At 45.6% G+C, this 17,326-nt stretch overlaps 1 protein-coding gene across 2 annotated transcripts in view; it reads right to left on the bottom strand.

Moving 5' to 3' along the window:
• Positions 1-972: 972 nt before the first annotated feature.
• Positions 973-17,326, bottom strand: part of BICDL1 (BICD family like cargo adaptor 1) — a 176,988-nt gene continuing 160,634 nt past the window's right edge. For both annotated transcript variants that reach the window (XM_075898124.1, XM_075898123.1), the window contains 2 exons: positions 15,398-15,518; positions 973-3,970 (listed from right to left, as the gene is read on the bottom strand). In XM_075898124.1, the coding sequence (XP_075754239.1) occupies positions 3,770-3,970; positions 15,398-15,518 (322 nt within the window). In that variant the 3' untranslated portion in view covers positions 973-3,769. The remainder of the gene's footprint in view (positions 3,971-15,397; positions 15,519-17,326) is intronic.

Genomic DNA, 17,326 nt, shown 5'->3' on the forward strand with positions numbered 1-17,326 from the left:
GCAGGGAGGGGAGGTGTTTGGCTCTCGGGAGGGGAAGGGAAGGGAAGGGGAGGGGGATTAGCTTGGGGATATGCTTGTGTGATGGGAACCACACTGCATCCAGCAAGGGAGAGGTCACTGGGGAACGGCACGGCGAGTGGCGAACCCTCTGCTGTTTTGCAGGAGGCGGGGGAAGCCCCGTGCAGCCACCGGTGACAGGCTGGCTGGGGAAACCCTGCAGCTGGCCTGCAAGCGGGGACGGAGGAGGAGTCAGTGGGGAATGGCGTGGTGAGTGGTGAACCCTTCGTCGCTTTGCAGTGAGGCGGAGGAAGCCCCGTGCAGCCGCCGGCAACAGGCTGGCTGGGGAAATCCTGTTATTCCGGGGACGGTCATGTAATTCAAAAAACGTTCCTTAAAAAAAAAATTGTTATCATGAAAACGTGTTAAGCAAGCATGTTAAATGAGGAATTATTGTACTGCAGCTGTGCCATTGCAGCATTTTAAGTGTAGACCTTTCCTTTAGTTTCCCAGGCAGATTGAGATGTACTGAATATGGTCAAGAAGAGGTGGCTCTCTTAAGTTTGCAGCAAACCAGTAAGCAAAGCCCAGAGAAGATACCATAGAAATGATCCATTTTATTCTGAAGATAACTATTTACAAAAGAAGCAGTGGAGCATTGCTTTTACTAAAAATATGCTTTATAGATTTTATATAATATGTATCTTAAAAAACCATACACTTATTTACATTACTACTACGTACAAAAATTACAGCACTGTGGTATGTACATATCTATAGATACATTCTTTCTGCTTGTCCCTGCTATGTGCTTTTTCACTTTCACTCTAAGGGGACTGTCACTTCACTGCCTTACCCAGGCCCATCCCTTGTACTTCTGAGCTTTGGGTTAAAACAATCTTGTTTGCAGTGATAGAAGTGGGAATGGTAAGAGGGTTTGCTATATTCCCAGAATCCACTATCAGTCTTAGCTAGGATAAGTTCTACACGCATCACGCTGAAGGCCTTATGTGTGCTCTGTTGCCTGTAAGCCCCCTTTATTGCTACTCGGCGCACACATTGTGCCATAGACTTTGCTCCTCAGTTCTCAAATTGATGTCATTTTCTTATTAATGGTGACTCGCTGAGCTGTGTGCGTTAAGGTAGCAAAGTGCTAGTAACTTGACTTGCATCTACATTTAGTTGTATTAGTACAGAAAATGTGTGAGTGTCATACACAACAGTAGGCCCTAGCTCTAGACTTTGCTAAAGGGAACTTCCCCCTAGCTAGCAAAAAAAAAAAAAAAAAAAAAAAAAAAAATTGCTTTTCCCACAGAGGCAATGTGATGGCTTAGTAATTGTGTGAAATGTGGAACCTCTATTCTTTAGTTGTGCAACTGTTGTATAAGGTGCATGTCTTAGCCCTGCCATATTGCCTAGCACTACCTGTTAAGTACTGATGAGTGAAAGTGTTTTGTACTGGTCTTCAGTGCTGCAGAGCCCACTTGGGGACAGTGGTATAATCCTTGTATGCTGATGCTTACCTGGCATACCAAATCTACTCATTGGGCTCCTGTGATTTCTCAAGTTAGTGTTCTTCCTCCCACTGACATTTTTCAAATAGGTTTGCAAATGTCAGTGGCCAGGGGGAGCAGGGAGCTATACTGGCATGTTCAACCCCCACCCCATAGGCAGCAAAAGAGGTCTGGAAGTAATCCACTATCAGCTGTGCTATCTTTGGTGACAGTTTAAGGGAAGACAAAATGCTCAGGACACCATTAAAGCACAGCATTAACTATATGACATTTTGGGAACATCTGGCCAAGGGATTGATTCTGTGCATAAAACAGAATATGGTGTTAAGGTAGATTTTGTTGCTTTAAGCAGCATCTGCTCAGCACAGGGACAGTTTCCTCTGCCCTGGTTCATAAGCCCTGTCCTCCTCAGTTTCTGGGACTAGTAGCTCCCATACCCAGATGCAGTTGCACTTCAAGTCCAAGTGTCAGCTTAACCTTCTGACTGAAAAAAATAATTGCAAACAGATTAAGGACTGGCTCCTTCTTCAAATGATGAGTGAGACCTGCTGAGAATTTCAATCATTGCCCTAAGCAACTGCGACTCACTTCCACTCTCCTCCCAGTGACCATGCAGCAAAAGGCACCTTTCTTATCACTGCATCTTCATTGCATAACTTAAAGCCCCTTTCCTTAGCATGGCCTACATTTACCGTCTTGTGGCTATAGATTTCCCTTCCTCACCCATGCATGTGCTGGGAATGCAGCTTGGAGAGGACTGTAGGAGACTGGCTGGTGGGAAATGAAAAGGTGACAGCAGCATACAACCCTTCTAGAACAGGCTGTTGCTTAAAACAACACAGCAGCAGCTTTCTCTAAGGGGAAATGCTTATTTTATTGGTGTTTAAAGCAGTTTTAAAGGAAAAGTGCTAAGTGGTAGCAATAGGGCCTGCTGAAAGTACCTACCCTATAATAATCTCATACATACTGCAGGACTTGTAGCACCAAAATGTGTGCATATATGTAGAGTGGCAGCATGTTCTTTCTCCTCACACCAGTCTGATTAAAGCCTTTTAACTTCAAGGCTACAGTCTACAATCACACTGAGCATAAGCAGATCCAACCATCTACCATCAAGGCCTGAATATCAGAAAGTGTATACACATACGCAGGAGCTAAGGGTTGGCCCTGAAGATCAGGCCTATCACTAAAACTACTGCAGCAATGCTGAGCAGTGGAAGAGCTACACTTAGGACCTGATTTTGAGAAACACTGAACAACCCATTCCTATCAAATCTATCAGTTTTAGGTGCTCAGGACCTTGAGATGGCTGATCATTTCAGACCAATCTGTATCCCCAAATCTGTGATTCAGATTTTTGGCTATTGATTTCACTAGGAAGATGCAAAAGGCCTTTGGCTCTAAGTCTGAGCTACACTGACCTTCCACAGCTAGCCTTAAGGCTAAGGGAAGAGCAGGTACCTAAGGAGTCTGAACATCCACAACTCCCATTCACTGCATGTTGGGATGTAGGTGCTCAGTCTGTCTCATGAGCCAATCCTCAATGCTTAGAGTGCTGGAATTGGCCAATGGAAAGCTAGATTCGGCTCACAGTATTAGCAGATTTACAACTGCCCTGAGCTGGAAGGAATCTGGATTCCTGATGTAGTAACTGTAGCTATGGAGAGCACCAGGGGGAATAGAGACTGCTAGTCATAAGAAGAGGACAATAAGATTTCCCCCATAGAGTAAACTACAGCCATATAAACATATTACATTTCCAGGACCAGTGCAACTACAGCCCATGTAACCTGAAGGACAGTCCAGCTGCCAGAACAAGAGGGTGTACCAAGGCCACTCCTTTCCACTACTTTTCTTGGGACACTAGTAATCAGTCCCTTGTATTGCCTTGTCCTGGAGTTGCTAATTTCCTTCTCCAGCATGAGAGAATGAAGTTAAGACAATTGGATTATTCTTCGCAGCAGAAACTGAGTGGCCTGTGTCAAAACGCCTAAACCATACCCTGACGTTTATCACTTTGCTTAAGGAATAAAGAAGTTGCTCTCAGTTGATATCACATTGTCAAGATGCAAATCTCCAATCCATGTAAACATTTGTTCAGACCAGGTGGATTGTAAATAGTGCAGTCTCAAAGGTTAATTTTGTTCACCTTTTATGTTTTCCTTTTGGATTTGATTCAGGTCCAGTGGGAAGCTTTGCAGTTGCCCCCAGCTTCACACCTCTAAGCTGAAATAATTGGAAAGGTTTCTCCTTTCACATTAATTTTTCTTGAAAAAGGAAAAGAGACGGTTCCTTTCTGCCCCAATGGGCTCATCCCCCTGCTGCTCCGGCCTGAACACGGGGGAGGGTCTTGCACGCCGCTTTGCTCTGTAGCCATTGGAGAAGGAATAAGCAGGCTGGCTCCATTCCTTCAGATGTTTGTCCATCAGCTGCTGGTCAATGACCCTGTGCATGTCATCCTGTAACAGATGGAAAAAGGGATGCTCAATAAGACGCACAACCAGGGTGGCAGCAGAAGTTTGCATCTGAACATGGTGAAAATGGGATTATGTCCTTGATGGTGGTGGGTACAAGGACCCCATTTAGTCACACTGCTCAAGCCTTGATCAGCATCACAACATAAGCACCAGCAAAGAAACAAGAAGAGGTTTACCTTTTATCCCACCAGCTTTTAAAAACTGGAAATCAGGCCATCCACAGTTTGATGTAGTTTAAGGGATGTTGTTTTTCAGGGTTTTGCTGATGCCTGTGAAAAGGACATAGCTTCTGGTACCCTTCTCCTACGTTGCTGGCTAGTCTCATCAGAGCTGGCTGGCTGCCATTCCCCCCCCCCCACCACCCCTCCATTCCTCTACACAAGAAGCAGCACAGATTAGTAGGGCCCTATCAAATTCATTGTCCATTTTGGTTTATTTCATGGTCATAAGATTTTAAAAACTGGGTTTGGTCTATTTTACGGTTGTAAGATTTTAAAAGTTTTTAAAAATTTCCTCTGTTTGTATCTGAGATTTCAGATTGTTGTAACAGTAGGGGTCCAACACAAAACGCATTGGGAGCAGTAGGGTAACAATTTTACTGTAGGAAGGGTTGTGGTATTGCTATCCACACTTTCGTATTGCTGCTGCTGGCACTGGTGCTGCCTTCAGAGATATGTGTCTTTAAGGTGCCACAGGATACCTTTGTTTTTAAAGTTACAGACTAACACGGCTCCCCCTCTGGTCCATAATGTGTTTGGCATGGCTGTGAATTTGGTAGTTCCCTACAGATGAGGCATGTGGCTGAAATGTAGGTTAGAAAGGGGCAGGACTGCAGTATTGAACTTTGAGTAGCTCCGTACTGAAGAGCAGGGAGGCCAGGTGGCAGCAAGACAGTAAGGGTGGATGCATATACAAGCACTTCTTCAAACAGGAACTAAGGAGACAAGACTTCTTTTCATAACTGAAGTGAAATTGCTGTTGTGGGGTGTGTGCAAGGTGAATAACATGGCATTAATACAATTTACTGAGGAGTACTAAAGGGTCTTCCTTTCAGAGCAGTTTTCAATGACCTGGCACAGACCACTGGCAGCTGCCTGATCAGCAGGAGGCCCCGCTTCACCACTGGCTCATCCAATGCTTTTAAAGTGTCAGAAATGCTACTGCACCTAAGTAGCTTTCGCAACATTCACGCCAACAGCCAACACTGACCTCATCCCGCAAGATGGGGCATGACAGCTGTAAAATCGTAAGTTTAATAAACCCAGACCTGCTGCAAGTGGCCCTAATGTTGTATACAAGCAACGGGCCGTCTTGTAGTTATCTGTTTTATAAGAAATTAGTAACAGAATTACGATCTTGTGTAAAATTTCAAGTATGTAAAATCAAGCCAAGTGGACGAGGCTATTGCCTCGTGAGGGGGTTGCTCCCCCCTGCAATGTCCCTGGAGGGATCAGTAGCTCTGGACATGTTACATGCAGCAATACAAATACACAGCACTTTCTCTATGTACACACTGGTTTCACAAACAGACACCTCACTGGAGGCAGGAAAAATCAGAATCCTCATTTCTAGCATGGGGAAATGGAAGCTTTGTGGTGTGATGTGCCCTGCCAATCTCACAGAGCAAGTGTTCTCTTTATGTCTGTCTTTTACTGCACATCAGCTGCCTTAGCCCCTACACCCTAGAGGAGGTATGTGTTAGACTGTTCTAAATTCAAACCAAAACACAGACAGCTACCTGTCACTCATGGGCACTGCATTCTGAAAAGCTAGGACACCCAAGGTTAAGTGTTCACATCTGTACTCTGAGCTGCCTTCTGTGTCCAGGCATTGCCAAGCTCAAGCTCTCTGTGTTCTAGTAGCTGCTCTCTCAATGCTAGGCACCTCAGGCTAAAAGTCCTATTTTTGCCATACAGCTGATTTCAGGCTCTGCTGGGCTAATCCCAGAATGAGGAAATAGCTGCCTGGCTGTGGCTGCTGACGAACTCCTCACAACTGTCAAAGCCTACGTGTAGATGAAGCCCACTGCGTGGTGGGGTTTCATTATGCAGAATGACTTGCTAGCCAGATGGTTACATAGTCTCACAGCGATTCAGCACCGATCAGGCTTAGGGTTGTGTGACTCCAGAAGACAATTTCCAACCCACGCACATTCTATGCAGCATAACACACTAATGGGGCTTGGTTGCTATGGACACCCATCAAATGCCAGTGGACACAGATGGCACATGCTCCATCATCCACCATCATAGCATGTGCAAGTGCCAGCTCTTATCTGGGATGTCCATGCAGTTCAGGGCCCCAGCAATTCAGTCCCAGATTCAATAAGGCACCAGGCTCCTCAGGAACATGTAAACATCCTGCAGACACTTAGGGCACTTTAAACTTTTACAGTGTCTTAAAAAAAAGCCCACTATTTACACGCTAATAGGAAGTGATGTCCCACTTGACAAGGGGAATCACTGATACATTTGGCTGCATTCTGGGTAATCAAGAATTGGGGATGTTGAATAATTTAGTCTAAACAGCAAGGAGTACACAGGGATGGAAGGAATGGAGAAACTGGGTATAAGGATCAGTGATGTGTCAACCAGTATCATTCAATAAAACAAAATATACAGGGATAATTTGACAGAGCTTGAATATTTTGATTGGCTGAAGGAGTGCCTCCCTTTTGAGTGCACTATTACAAAGAACATGTATCGTTTTGTTCATGATGTCTATGGAACAGAGCACTGTCCTAGGACAATGATAGGCCACTGCTAGTGACGTGTCCCAGGGAAAGTGCAAGCATGTATCAGAGATAGCCATCAAACCTATTTAGACACACCATTAGCCAAACACCATTAATCATTTGTATATGAGAGCTAGTCAATGGAATTCACTGACTACCTCTCATATTCAAATGATTAATGGTGTTAGCCTAGTTCAGTCACCACAGCATTGCTGGACAGCTGCGTCTGGATGTCTTTGAGCTCATGAGGCTGATACTTTTAACCTTGTGGAGTCACTTATACCTGTGCACAGTGGCTGTAATGTGCTATTATAGCAGAGTTCTGCTCTCCCTTCTGCCAGCTGTAACATTTCAGAGCCAGCTTGAAAGCAAGTAAATGTCTTCACATGATGGAAATACTAGAGAATTAGGTCTCAGGTTTCTTTCAGCTCATCTGTTGAGGGGGTCTCCTACTTTAGTGGGGTTTCATGCAGACATGTCTTATATAAAGTTAAAAGGAAATTGGCGTCATTCCATTTGAATAAGCAACACAAAACTCCCTTTTATCATCTAATTTTTTTTCCCCATTCAGATAACGTTAATTACAGATAAAATCTTAAACCAGTGAAAATCTCCAGTGGTCCACAGTGAGAAAAAATAGCCCTTATTCTCACCAGTCTCATATTATTCCATGCTATATGTTGAATGGCAGATACTGGGTTCTTCCACGGAGTGATATAAGATCTGCTGTTTCCATACCCAAGCTGAAATTAGGATGGTTTGGCTTATTGAGTGCATGCATGTAACTATAAATCCAAATATTGTAAATAAGCTATGCCCAGCACTAAGAAGGTATGACATAGACCTATTTTTGCTGAGAGCCTTTGGTTAAAATAGAGACTATGAGAGCAAAAACGTAGTAGTTTGGTCTCCTCACCAGCACTAAGGTACAATTATGAACGTGAGAGTTAATTTAACTGTCTAAAAAATACCAACACCACCCCCAAAATACTTACACTTCACTTGCATTAGACAGTTATCAAACATGAATGACTCTGTTATTTTTATATCTATCTCTAACCTTCTTGTCTGGTTAAGTAAATCAGGAAGCGTAGCAAAAACTTTGTTGCAATCAATATATATATATATATATATATATATATATATATATATATATATATATATATATATAAAATGTGGAGTTCCAATTCTGTACTGAACAGTGAGCAATATTCTGTTCCCATTAAAGGCAATGGGAGCAGGATGGGGCTCACTATATTTCTGTTATTTTCTTTATATTTGGTGAAATATAAATTGGCAAATGCTTGTTTATAAAAAGACAATTTAGCAAAATACCTGCACGTGTTAACTAGGAGTGACTGACAATAACAGTCCAAGTTCCAGTAGAAACCAGGGATATCTGTATAGCCTTATCTGCAGCCTTTGATATCTGCTATGCTTTCAGCAGTCAAAGGATAAGTCTACAAATACACCTCACTGCATTTTTAGCTGTTAGTGGGAAGGACTTTTAGTATGGGCATACCATGCCAGATTCTCACTGCCTTCCACCTTTTGCATGCAGAGTGGGTACAAAACTACCCAATCAGAAATCTCCACTCATAGTGGTGGTGAAGCTTAATACTAACTCTGCATGGGATTTTTAATGTGTCTCCTAAATTTTGTGTATGGAGGAGTCCGATGCATGTTCTCAACCTTGAGGGAGAGTAAAGCAGTTTCTCTCATTCTAAAGCTTGGTTCACACTTAAAACTTACATCAGCATTACTATGTTGGTCAGGAACATGAATAATGACTACAGGGCACATCTACACTATGTAGGGTTTGATTTAGTGGGTATAGAATAGACCTGCTAGATCAGTGTTTCTCAACCTTTTTTTTAATAAAGAACCCCTTTTAAAAAAAATTATAAATACCCCCAGTATTCAGTTTTCAGACACACAAATTTTTTTTCTACCATTGCAACACGTTTGTTTGAACAACTTAATCATGGGCGGGTGATGAAATTTTTGGGTGTAAAAAGTACAAAAATAATAAAGTGCTGTAAAACTTAAAACAACAATTCAGTTTTCTCCAAATTTCAGTTGTGTTGACATATCCCCCAGATGATGTCTCTCAAGTACCCCTAAGGGTACTCATACCACTGGTTGAGAAACACTGTGCTAAATCAAACTCAGAGGGTGTCCCTATTGGCGCCAGTACTCCTACTCCTTACAAGGAGTAAGGGAAGCCAACAGGAGAATTTGCTCCCATCAGCCTCCCACTATGGGGTCAATGTGGAAACACAATGTAAGATACGTCAACTCCAGCTTTGTGATTTACATAGCTGGAGTTGTGTATCTTACTTTGACCTTCCAATGTAATGTAGACCAGCCACAGTGTCTAGCCCCAGCTAATCCAAGAGAACAGTACCTCTGTGAGCACATGTAATGTTGTTTGCAGAGGTCGTGTTCCTACACTGGCAAAAAGCCTCCTGTTGCTGTAAGCTGTGTCTATACTAAGGGGCTATGACCCCATTGCTGTGCCAGCATTAAGCTTTGTAGTGTAGACATAGTCTGAGAGGGTAGCATAGTGCTATTGCTTTAAAGTTTGAGTCCTTGCCCAGCTGTCACTAACTTTGGATTGACTGATTCAGTGTAAGATGTGAAAGTGTTGCAGTGGCATGGAAAGCTAGTTATTCGTGTTCTGATCAGGAAGAGAGAGTACAATGTCTGCATTTGCTTCTCTGGCAAAAGGTTTTACATGCTAAGGGCCAAACTGTGCTCACAATACTGTAAGTCTCAGTGGAGCAGTTTTGGGTTTGCTTTGGCATAACTGAGAACAAAGTTGACCTTCGATGTGAAAAGATTTTGCTTTAACTTTAAAACTCTTACCAGTAAGTGATGCTTTGGTTTTACAAACATTTTCAAAATGCTGTTTGTTCTGGTTCATTCTTTCACAAAATTAATTCAGCTTTACAGGCCAAATTCATGACTGCTGTACCTCCTGAAGTCAATGAAGCTAAATCAGGAGCACAATAATTCTGATGATTTAAAATGGCAATAACCAGGGCTCGACAAATACATTCGCCTGCTCGCCCGTGGGGAGTAGATTTTACCAGCTGGCGAGTGCAGGGGCGCACTGTCCTGGTGGGCCATTGTGATGCGCTGACCAAAGCTCGCACTATGGACGGCGCGGCCCCATCCGATCCACTGGCCGGTGGAGGAACAGAGCGCTGCCGGGAAGGGGGAAGTGCTGTGATTCTCAGCGTCGGGCTACCTGCGTGCAGCTCCAGCGTGAGGAGGCGGGGCGCAAGCCAGGGGGCGGGACATCGGCAGATGCCAGGACGCTTGTGTGATGTGGCGTCCTGATGTTATGGCCGGCGACCGCTGGATTAAAAAAGGCTCTGGCAACCCCTCAAAGTGGAAGGCAGAAGCCACGTAGGAGGGGGAAGGGGAGAGGGAGGGGAAGAAGCTTGTGCTGTGCTGTACTGTGCTGTGGGGTGGGAAGGAAAGGGAAGGGAAGGGAAGGGGAAAAATATGGGGAAGGGGCTTGTGCTGAAGGCAGGGGAGGAGAGGGGAGGGGAGGGGGTCAGAAGAAGAAGAAGAAAGGGGAAGGCACCAAGGGACAGGGGTGCAGGAGAGACAAATGCCAGTGGGCCAAGTGGAGACAATGAGGAAAAGGGCAGGAGGGGAGGTGTCAGTGGGAGGGGGAACAGGGTGATGCTGGGAGAGAAGGGGGTAAAGGCATTGAGGGCTAGAGGGGGGAAGGGGAGATGCTGGGAAAAGGCTTGAAAGAAGGGGTGGGCATGAGGAAGGCAGGGATGGAGCAAGACATGTGTGAGGGCACAGAGGCATGAGGGGAATGGAGGCAGAGGGTGGTGAGGGGGGTGGGCATCAGGGAAAAAGAGGGCAAAGGGAGCAGGGGCAGTGAGGGAAGGTGCAGGTGCCAGGGGATTCTGGGGTGAAGCAGAAGGGCAGACACCTGCAGGGGAGGGACCAGCCCCAGGGGAGAGAGGCAGGGCAGGTGTGTAGAGGGAGGTGTTAGGAGAGGGGATGAGAAGGGGTAGCTCACATGATCAGAGTGGGGCTACTGGAGGAGTGGGCACGGGGGGGGGAGAGAAGGGCTGGTGGAGGGGGGGCAGGTGTCAGGAAGGCTGAGGGCAGTGAGAAGGGCAGGAGTCAGGACAGCAGAAGAGGGTGAGGAGTTGGGGGCAGCAGGCACCAGGGGAGCTGATGGAGCAAGAGGAGGAGACAGGGCAGCAGAGGGAAAAGGTAGAGATATTTATTATGAGATATTTATTAATAACTTGGGTGATATTTATTAATAACTTATTAGTAATTACTGTTCTTATTCTTATTAGGAATTTATGCCATTAAAAACACTTTGGGGGGGGGGCGAGTCCCTTTTTTGTCTGGAGAGTAGGGTTTTCCATAATTTGTCAAGTCCTGGCAATAACCATCTATGTATTCCTGTTCATAGCCAGTTTTTCTAACACCCATCAAATCTGTGAAGTTTTTCAGAGCAGAAGGACTTCAGGATTGGACACTAATGACAACATGTTCTTCAGAAAAAACTATTTCCCAGCCAGACTCTATTAGTTTCACTAAAATAGACCAGACCTTTCCATTCAGAAAGCTGTTCCCAACAGAAAGCCATAGCTCATCTCACCTGTGTAATAACATTTGTGCACACAACTAGAGAAGCGGCGAGGAGTCCTGTGGCACCTTATAGACTAACTGAAGTGTAGGAGCATAAGCTTTCGTGGGCAAAGACCCACTTCGTCAGATGCATGTGGGTCTTTGCCCACGAAAGCTTATGCTCCTACACTTCAGTTAGTCTATAAGGTGCCACAGGACTCCTCGTCGCTTTTGCAGATTCAGACTAACACGGCGACCCCTCTGATACTTGACAACTAGAGACATTTCCTGTGCAACCTCACTCAAGTTAATGGGTTGTGCAGGTGTCAGTGAAGGCAGAATTTTACCCTTACAAACCTGTTCTTGCTCCTGTTAAAACCAATGCAAAGACTCCAACTAGCTTCACTGGGTACAGAATCAGAGGAAAACAGGTGTTAAAAGGGAACGGCCATAGGAGACAGACAGTGAATTCCAATGGATACCTTTCACTGTGTGGAAATGATCATGGAGGGTGCAATGTGTAATGAAAACAGTGAGTGGAACGAAGGCTAGTGTAGTCTGGGGGAGACATTTTCTCTCAGCAGAGAATGAAACAACACTGGATGTGGATGTGATGAAAGGCTGGATGAGGTGGATGGAATGGAGCTTTGGAGCTCACCTCAAAGGCAGGAGGAGTGTACGACTAAAGCTGTTGGTACGGGAACTGAGAAAGGCCACTAGATCAGAAACCAAAGGAGCCAGATAGTAAAAAGCCCTGAGGAAGCAAACTGTAAGCAGGAGAAAAAAAAAAAAAAAGAGAGAGAAACGAAAACACAGTGGAGTTGAAATAGGAGAAAGGGTGCATGGGGAGGTTTCTACTGGTTGAACAGTCAACACAATCATCATCTTTTGTAACAACCTACAACAAACTAGAGATCGATCTGTTTCTGTCTCTGCCTTGATCTTTGTCTCTCCTTTTGCACACATCCCTCCCTCCATACTATTTCTCCAAATTAATGACTACTGTAACTTTTCTCTCTCAAGTGATATCTGGCTTTGCATGACTTTGGTACTAATGGAAGAATCCAGGTTAGATGCTGCCCCACGGTGATTTGGAGTGGGGTTGAGTTTTCAACTCTCTGGGTAGGTAGATTTTCTGATGGAAATAAAAGCATTTACATCTGTGTCCTGAAATAGTACAGCCCAAATGATTTCATTGCTTCTGTTCTCTATCTGAAATGGAGACTGACTGAAGTTTTTAGAAGATTTAGTCTTGGTACGTGTCTTCAGTCAACATGTTACACAGACAGTAATATGATTTGAGATGGTCAATATCTCTGACCTATGGACATAGGAAATCGGGAGTAAGATACCTTTGTCCCTGCACTGCAAAACTTTTCCATGTCCACAACCCAGAGACCGAGTCAGGTTGAAGCTTTAGAAAGAAGGAGTTGAGTTTTCAGAAGGAGATGTACCTGTCAGTAGGGCTATGTGCAATTGTGAAATTAAGAGTTGGTTCCTTTTGTTGCTCTATCCCCATATTAAATAGTTATTTCTATACAGTCTACTGTAACAGCCAATGTGTGCTATGGTGCAAGTCCAGAAATCACTCCCCTAATTAACTCTGGTGCTCTTGGTGGGTCTGTGGATTGTGCCCTTCACACCCGCCTTTTATTATCACCTCTTGAGGCTATGTCTACACTGCAGAGTTTTTGTGCACAAACTCGCACAGCGTCCACACCATAGGCGTGCGCAGGACATTTCATTAGGGTGTACAGCCAAAGAATTTAAAAAAAATGTAGTTTGACTCCCATTAGCCACACCCCTGATCCTGTTAACCATGCCCCCTGGCCCCATTGGCCACACCTCTGGAGGTAATACTCTCCGGCAAGATGGACACATGACCAGAAATAAAAGGTGTCATGTGACACCCCCCCAAGGACTTTTCTCACTATCCTCCTACCAATAGGGATTAGCTTGCCCCCCCCCCCCGCAAACTCTCCCCATGCAACTATCCTGCAGTTGCATTACCCCAATGTGTGTGACATTAACTTGGGGGCGGAGCGGGCAGAGAGGCTGGGGGAAGTGTTCCCTCTAAGAGTTTCCTCCCATGAGCAGAATGAATTTTATGTAGTGCACCAGTACTGAGTTCATGTGGCTTGTTTGGATGTGCCACTGTGGCACCCAAGTTATTAATAAATATCTCATAAACCTCTGCCTTTTCCCTCTGCTGCCATGTCTCCTCCTCTTGCTCCATCAGCTCCCCTGGTGCCTGCTGCCCCCAACCCCTCACCTTCCTGTGCTGTCCTGACTCCTGCCCCACTCTGATCATGTGAGCTACCCCCTCTCCTAACACCTCCCTCTACACACCTGCCCTGCCTCTCTTCTCTGGTGCTGGTCCCTCCCCTGCAGATGTCTGCCCTTCTGCTTCACCCCAGAATCCTCTGGCACCTGCACCTTCCCTTAGCCCCGCACCCTTCTGGTGCCTCCCCCTTCCCTCACTGCCCCTGTGCCCTTTGTCCTCTTTTTCCCCTGATGCCCACGCCCTCAGCACCCTTTTCCCCCATTCCCCTCATGCCCCTGTGCCCTCACACATGCCTTGCTCCATCCCCACCTTTCTCATGAGCACCCCTACTTTCAAGCCTCCCAGCATCTCCCCGCTCCTCTCCCAGCATTACCCTGTCCCTCCTCCCACTGACATCTCCCCTCCTGCCCTTTTCCTCATTGTCTCCATTTGGCCCCCTGGCATTTGCCTCTCTTCTACCCTGTCCCTTGGTGCCTTCCCCTTTCTTCTCCTGACTTGCCCCCTCCCCTCAGCACAAACCCCTTCCTCTCCCACCCCTTCCTCTTATTTTTCCCCCTTCTCCTCCCCTCCCTTACCTTACCTTCGGCTTCTGCCTTCTGATTCCTGGGGATGGAGTCAGAGCTGGCCCAAACTACAGGCCAGCCAGGCCCTAGCCAAGTGCCCCTGGGGCGCCACGTGGTGCTGCCGGGCCGGGTGGGTGCACCTCTGGGGCGCCTCAGGGGGGCCATGAGGTGCTGCCGGGCTGGGCAGGGCATCCCCGGGGCACTTCGGGGAGCGGGGTTGCGCGGTGCTGCCGGGTTGGGTGGGGGCATCCCTGGGGTGCTTCGGAGGGGGGACAGCGCGGTGCTGCCGGGCCAGGCGGAGGTGCTCCCAGGTGCACAAAGAGCGGTGCTGCTGGGCCCAGGGTGCAAAAATGGCTCAGGCCGGCCAGCTTTGTAGTCGGGCGCCAGCTCCTTCTGGAGCTGGGCTGCACAGTTTGAAAGTCCTGGGAAGTGACGTCACACCACGCCACACCCGGGCATCTCCCCTCTCACCTCTTGTGCAGCTTTTTAGCACGCCGCGCATGCGCTCTTTGCCTCACAGTGCCCTGTTGATGGCCACGGGGAATTTAAAGTGAGGGTCTGCGGCACCCTGTTACAAATCCCTCTCCTCCTCTAGCAGCCGCTAGCCGGCCCGAGACACTAGGGTGTGCCTGAGCACATCCGGCACACCCCGTGCACATGCCTATGGTCCACACCTCAAGCACATTTACAGTGAATCAACAGAACAGAGAGGTTTTGCAGTATAGGTAGTCCTCTTTCTACCAGGAATAATGTGTTTTAGTGCATGAGCTTTTGTGCAAAAAGGTGCGTGTGGAAGAGAAATGGGTATTTTGCACAGAAACAACCTATTGGAAGAAGCACAGGTGCCCTGATGGCCATTCTGCAAATGGCAATCAGAGCTTTCTTGCGAGAGAGCGACTATGCAGTCTGGAAGCTCTGTCGCGCAAACTGCATCACTTTTCTGATGCACTTTTGCAGTGTAGACGTGCTCTTGTGCAGTGTTTGCAGAAGATCTCTTATGGAAGAAGCCTGCAGTGTAGACATAGCCTGAGAAACAACAATTTTTATCTTCAAGAGAGATTCTAGCTTCAAGTGTGACGTGAGCTGACAGACAAGAATAAGTTAACCCGTAGAACTTTCCCTTCCTCAACCATCACAACCCTCACCTTGAGCCCATGATCGTTAAGAGCTTGCCACCAATGCTCTGCTTTGCACTGATATTGAGCCTCACCTACCTGCCATGCCTCCAGCTGCTGTGAGAGGTTCAGTTTCTGTTGAATAGCATCCAGCAGCTGGCTGTTCAGAGACATCATGTCCATCTTACACTTGGCTAGTTCCATTTCCACTGCATTCTTCCTGGGGGAAAAAAGAAAGACATGGACAAAATCAGAGCACTGTTCAGTTTTATTCTAGATAAGTTCTTGCCAGAATCACCTCGCCAGTGTTCACTGATTTCCATTTAGGGCATTCAGCAAAATCTGGATATGGAACCTGACAGCAGGTTTGCTAAAAAACTCTGAGTATTCAGTGGGGGCATGTCTACACACTGGGGGGTTATTTTTAAATAATTCTCCTTATTTTGAAATAACAAGATGAATGTCCACACTGCCAAACATGCTATTTTGAAATAACGGACTTGTTAACCTAGTAACTCCTGCTTCTTGAAGAGGAATAAGCTTATTTTGAAATAGTTATTTTGGGAGTTGTTATTTCAAAATAACATGGTAGTGTAGATATAGCCTGGGTGACTAGCTCCAGCTTCTATTGGGATAATGAAAAGGACATGTATCTTATAGAAGGGACCAGTTCAGTAAGCCACATCAGGTTAGTAAGCCCTCTTCAAAGGGGGAATGGAATATGGGAAATATGGGACATACTCTGATAAATTATTGGGTAGGTTTCCAGTGCAGAGACTTTGCCCCAAACAGTTTACACTTGTAAATCTTTATTCAACCATTTTCCTGTGCCTCATATTTCCAAGAAATAATATAAATTGGCAAGGAATATCTCAGCTGCTAATTTTAGATACAAGTTTGTTCTGATATTCTTATTAACCATATCTGATTCATCTGCAATAACAACTTTGCCTTGCTTTTCCACAGAGAAGTGTCCTGGAAATTAGTTTTTATATAACAGGCAGAGCTGATAGTACCACCTACACTTAACGATGCTCAACTCCTCCCATTATAAAACACTGTTCTCAGTTGCTTATATCTTTGCCAAATACCAGGCTGAAATTTTCCATGTTGGGTGTCTGCCTGAGGCTGAATTGTTTTCAAAAGTTTTGGCAAAAATGGCTTGAGATAAGAGGGAAATGCATTTTGTCCATGTTAATAGTATTCTTGCAGCTGCTCCACTAAAACAGTCCGATGTCTCCAGGCTTTGGAAGCTTCACAGGGGATGTCACGCTTGTTCTTAGCCTTTTGCTGTTTTTGATATCTGCATGCTCAAATGCTGTTCCCTAAAGCACCATCCTGCTCTTTCTTTGGCTTCGAACACTTTTGGTTACTGTGCACCCTCTCTCCTGTAATATGACACACACCTAATTCCCTACACCATAAATATTAATGGCTTGTCTCATGTGAAACACTATGGTCACCAGAACAGCACAGAATCTCCAGATCTCCAATGAAAGGTTCCAGGTCTGAGTGTCTCAGAAAAATATGTTTCTATTGTAAATCAGCCCATTCCTACTAGATATTAACAGTGGAATTTAGGCATCCCTCGAGTGGCATAGTTACCATAGATACAGCAGAACTGGCAACCCATACTGCTATTAAATGTCAAAGCAAGCCTTTTGCACCAAACATCAGTATGAGGGACATTCCTTACTTCTGCCAACAGATGGAGCTGTTACAATTGCATTCTGAAAGGATTTGGTAGCCTTTGGGTCACTGTAAAGAATTTTTGACAAATCATGTAATTTTTAAAAAAAAGAACGATTGTATGTGTTTGCTTATCTGCCCTCACTCCTCATATACTTGCATGATTTTACGGGCTTCGTTCCTCTTGCCAACCCAGCAGGGATTAGGCACTGCTGTACAGAAATAAGCTGCATTGTGTTCTGTCCTGTCTCACTTCATTAGAGGTTAAAAAGTCTCCTCTGATCTATAGTAAACAGAATACAAGTGCTTTTTGCCCTCTCCCCATTCCTCCAGATCCTG

Source organism: Pelodiscus sinensis, chromosome 15, assembly GCF_049634645.1.
Source record: "Pelodiscus sinensis isolate JC-2024 chromosome 15, ASM4963464v1, whole genome shotgun sequence".
Lineage (NCBI taxonomy): Eukaryota > Metazoa > Chordata > Testudines > Trionychidae > Pelodiscus > Pelodiscus sinensis.